Raw genomic sequence first — 4,384 nt, 5'->3', positions numbered from 1 at the left:
GTATAAAAATGAAAAGTAGTCTTATTCATTGAACTTGTCTCCTCTTCCATTAGTCACCCAATAACTTCCCAACTTCTTTGCACTTAGATTCCCATGAAAGTAGATTCAGGCCAACTAATGTGGGCAGAGGTGATATTGCCCTATACTGTCTTGGCCCTTGAAAACATCCCATGTAGTCCCCATACTTTTTCCTTTACCACTGAGTGGAATAGACTCACACACCACAAATCGGAAATCACACGTTGAATAGAGCAACGCCACACAATAGAGGGCACCCATGTCCCTACATCACTGTTTAGAGGAAGCCAACTAGAAAATTCATCTGATTAAGAATGCCTGCATTTTTCTCTTAAGGATGGAAAGATAAATTTCTATTATGACCCAATTACTGACATCTTCCTGTTTCTCTGTGACAGCAGCTAGCATGAAATTAACTGACAAATGTCTTGAACAGCATACTATGCTAACAACCTTTCCATTTTAAAATGAACGTCATAGTTGGGAATCCAAATGCCCTCCAAGAAGTTAAACAGATTTTAGAAAGCACATTGTAAAATTACTTGTATAAGAAAATAGATTGTGTTCCTCTTTGTAAATATATTTTTGTAAACTCGTGATACTTCAGATATTTTTCAGCATGTGCAGAAATATGAGTGGACCTACCTTTAGAGGACTAGACAATAATCATTTGATTAGAAGTGTCACAGGTGTACCTTTCTTCTTTATTTGTTGACAGTAATTGGAGAATTATTACATGAGAGAAAGGAACACTTTAATTTCTCCTCTGATAACCTCCCAGGCACAGGGGTGTATTCCTTTTCCTTCAGATAGAGATGGATTCTTTGGAAATATTTAGGGACAACAATTCCCAAATATGGACAGTCCAGATTGTCATTTTCCACTTGCTCATGCAGTAGTTCCAAGGTGTGATCAAGGCTAGAGAGTAGTTTATGGAGTAGGGTGTTATTCCAAGCAGCTTGGCTTTCCTCCTTGCTGAAGAAGTTACCATCTGCTGGAGCGTCAGATGGTGGTAGCCGGTGCCTTGAGTCGTCAGGATTTCTGTGATATTCCCTGTTTTCCAAGGAAATTTGAAGTCGGTTCTGTCCTCTAGGCATGACTGAAACGGGATCTTCTTCATCTGTCTCAGAAGTATGAAGAGTTCCCTGTTCTGTAGGCTATGGATCCAAGGCAAATTCCAGCCAAGAGGGCGAGCAGGGATGGAGCTGAGTATCACTCCTGCCACTAGCAAATAGATCTGGGCCATTGAGAATTTCAGTGATTCGCGAGCTGGCCGCGAGGGGGCGCGCGGGCACCACTAAATAATTAGCGGGAAGGTTCCTTCCCTGGAACCCGGGACAGCGCGCTTCTCTAGGCGGCGGCGAATGGGCGCCGGATGTCTTTTGATCGGCTCGGCTAGGGAAAGGCTGATTTACGAGAGTTTGCAGTTTCCGCGGTCTGGGCAGCACGAGAGAAGGTTTGAGTTGCATCCTCACGGAGAAACTTTATACTGATTTAATAGTGAGAAAAAAACTTTTGTCTTCGCGATGCTGAGTTCTCAAGTGGGAGCCTTTTCGCGGCCGCGCCAGCGACAATTTTGTCTGGTTGGAAGCTGGAACCTTGCATTTTCTGGCTTTCCCCCTGAGTTTTGTGCTTTATTTTCGCACAGAAACTTGAGCGAGGCCATTTTTGGGAAAGAAGCCGTTTTCTGAGGGGTTTGAAGCAGGGAAGCGAGTTGGGGCCGATTTTACAGATTCGGGCTCGTTTCTGGCGCTATGCTGCGACGGCTCAGAGAAAGGGGAACGCGGCGGCGGCGATGGGGCGCCCGGACGGTGTTGGGGACGCCCTGGGGGTGAGTCGGAGCGCAGCCACCACCGGGGCCGAGGACGCGGGAGCTGAGCGCCCCTGTAGATGCTCTGGGACTTCATGGTGTCTTTCAGGGGTACAGCGTTAACATGGGGGAGGAAGTACTGAATAACTGAAAAGTAGGAACATTAAAAAACTCACAGGGGGCTTCCCTGGTGGCGCAGGGGTTGAGAGTCCGCCTGCCGATGCAGGGGCCACGCGTTCGTGACCGGGTCCGGGAGGATCGCAAATGCCGCGGAGCAGCTGGGCCCTTGAGCCATGGCCGCTGGGCCTGCGCGTCCGGAGCCTGTGCTCCGCAACGGGAGAGGCCACAGCAGTGAGAGGCCCCCCTACCGCAGAAAACAAACAAAAAAACTCACAGCATTTTATTTTTTATATTTTTAAATTAAACTTATATTGCTTGATTTAAATATTTTAGAATTTTTTATAATTTATGAATATTTAAATATTGAAGGTAGGATATTAAAATATATGGGTATTAAAACATAGCATTTTATTAAACTATAGTTTCTTTATACTAAAACAAGAATTTAATATAATTTTACTTTCCTAGCTTTAATGGAAGGAAACTCATTAATATTTTCAAGACTACTTCTTCTCTTGGTTGAGAGAACTGCAGTGTTTGACAGTTGCTTGTGGCTCTGTGAAGTCTTAAATAATTTTTATTTAACTCGAGTTTCTGAAACACCTTTCTCAGGACTCCAGCTTGACTTTAGTGTAGAAAGAAGAGTTACTAGTGTCCTGTACAAGCAGCTGAGGACGTTTACCAGGTCTGATCTTCTCATTTTCTCTGGTAAGAATTTTATAGACTAAACAGAAATTACCCAAATTCACTGGCAACGTGAAGCCTTCCTCTGTAAGACTGTCCGCGTCATCCAAATGCAGGGTCATTTCTGTCTTTATTTAAAATTTTGCTATTTTCTTCAGCATGTGTGTTGTGGCATTTTCATTTTTATATATTGCGTTAAAATATGATTTATCTTGATCACTTAGATTTGGTGCCTTCTTACATTCCATGCTTGAGGGAAGCCCTCCCTTTCTTTACCCAAATAGCCAGGAAATAGCTTTCAAAGTAACCTTGTGACCTTCCATAGCTAAAAATATAGGAATGGCCCATTTCGTCACCCTCTGCCCCGTGTACATGTTATAACCCATTTCCTGGTCCCCATAACATTTAAAAACACCTTTGTCTTAAAATAATATCACCAGAGGTGGTCTGAGACTGAGGATGAGGGAAGGGACTGTTTATCTCATTTATACTATTCACAGAGCAGCCATTTTTCCTTGATGCTGGTTCTCTGCAAATGTTTCAAGTGCTGTAGGATTTCTCTCCTTAATGTACCAGACACTGCTCTAGGCCTGGAAACTTGGGCTTTGCTCCTTCGCAGTCCAGAAGGCAACCCCTCTCCTACAGTTTGCATTTGGGGCCTCAACACGCAGACCCCTGACAGTGTTAAGGGAGCGGCAGTCAAAGCCTCTCTTGGCGGGGCTGATCATGGACTCTACAAGTTACTATGTCACATTAATGGTAAAGGCAGCTATGTTCACTAAATTCAGATTCTCAGACTATAATTTGCAAACTTCATTTAATCTTTACATTTGCCTGTGTGACAACTACTTGAGTTGTCTCCGTTTTTTAGAAGAGGAAATCAAAATCTGATGTCATTTAAATTGAGGAGCCCCAGATTTTTGTCAGAGTGGAGCCTTCTGCTGCTCCCAGGCCCTCCCCTTCATCAGCTCTGAGTACTGGCCCTCAGCTGCACTGAGCACGTGGTGCTTCCCTCATCCTAATCCTGCCTCTAAAGTCTGTCTTCCTTGCTCCCTGGAGGGCGGTCACCATCCCTGCCTCACTTTCCTGGAATCCACATTGCCAAGCACCTTGTCACATATATATGTGGTGAGCACACTTTTGGTGACAGAAGGAAGAGAATGGTATGAACTAGCCCTTGGTGTTAACATTTATGCCACTCTTATCCGTAGACTATGTCTGGAAACATGAGCTATGACTCCTATCAAGTCATGTGGAAGAATTCAAATCTAATGTCTTAGCCCCTTAAAGGGGACATGGAGAGAGGCGAGGCTAGTTGTATTTTGGTGCATTACAAAGCATGAACATACAGTAAAATGTCTAAGTACTCTTATTAGAATTTAAAAAGACACAGATTGAGACTCAGATTTTATTTCAACCTTGGGTCTCATTTGGATGAGCACACCCTATTGGATTTATACTCTGTCCTTTTCCATGAATGTTTAATTTCCAGCGTAATAAAAGAAACGTTGAAGTTGCGACATTATCTGTTGCCAATAAATTGAAGAGAAATTGGAAAAACTTGGAAACAACATTGGCATAAGTACAGAATTGACAACCTTGTACTATTTAAGAATCTCATTTGCAGGCAGGTACTCAGAGCAGCTGGATACAGGCTCCCACAGCCAGACACGTGAATCACCAGGCTCACCGGGGCCTGCCACCCTCCTCACTGAGGTCACCCAGGATGATGTTCTCCAGCCCTGTCTGCAC

The 4,384-nt window shown here is 44.0% G+C and overlaps 1 protein-coding gene across 1 annotated transcript; it reads right to left on the bottom strand.

The window, feature by feature from the left end:
- Positions 1 to 670: 670 nt before the first annotated feature.
- LOC111163101 (interferon alpha-8-like) lies at positions 671 to 1,307 on the bottom strand. The gene is given in 3 exon segments (XM_030763811.2): positions 671 to 809; positions 812 to 1,006; positions 1,009 to 1,307. Coding segments are annotated over 3 exon segments (510 nt in total). The 5' UTR covers positions 1,265 to 1,307; the 3' UTR covers positions 671 to 750.
- Between the last annotated feature and the right edge of the window lie 3,077 nt (positions 1,308 to 4,384).

The sequence above is a fragment of the Delphinapterus leucas genome, chromosome 6 (genome assembly GCF_059928025.1).
Source record: "Delphinapterus leucas isolate spDelLeu-1000000601 "Yukka" chromosome 6, BTC_Dleu_Yukka2, whole genome shotgun sequence".
Taxonomy (NCBI): Eukaryota; Metazoa; Chordata; class Mammalia; order Artiodactyla; family Monodontidae; genus Delphinapterus; species Delphinapterus leucas.
Note: the sequence above shows the minus strand (reverse complement) of the source record. Positions and strands in the feature narration are given on the sequence as shown.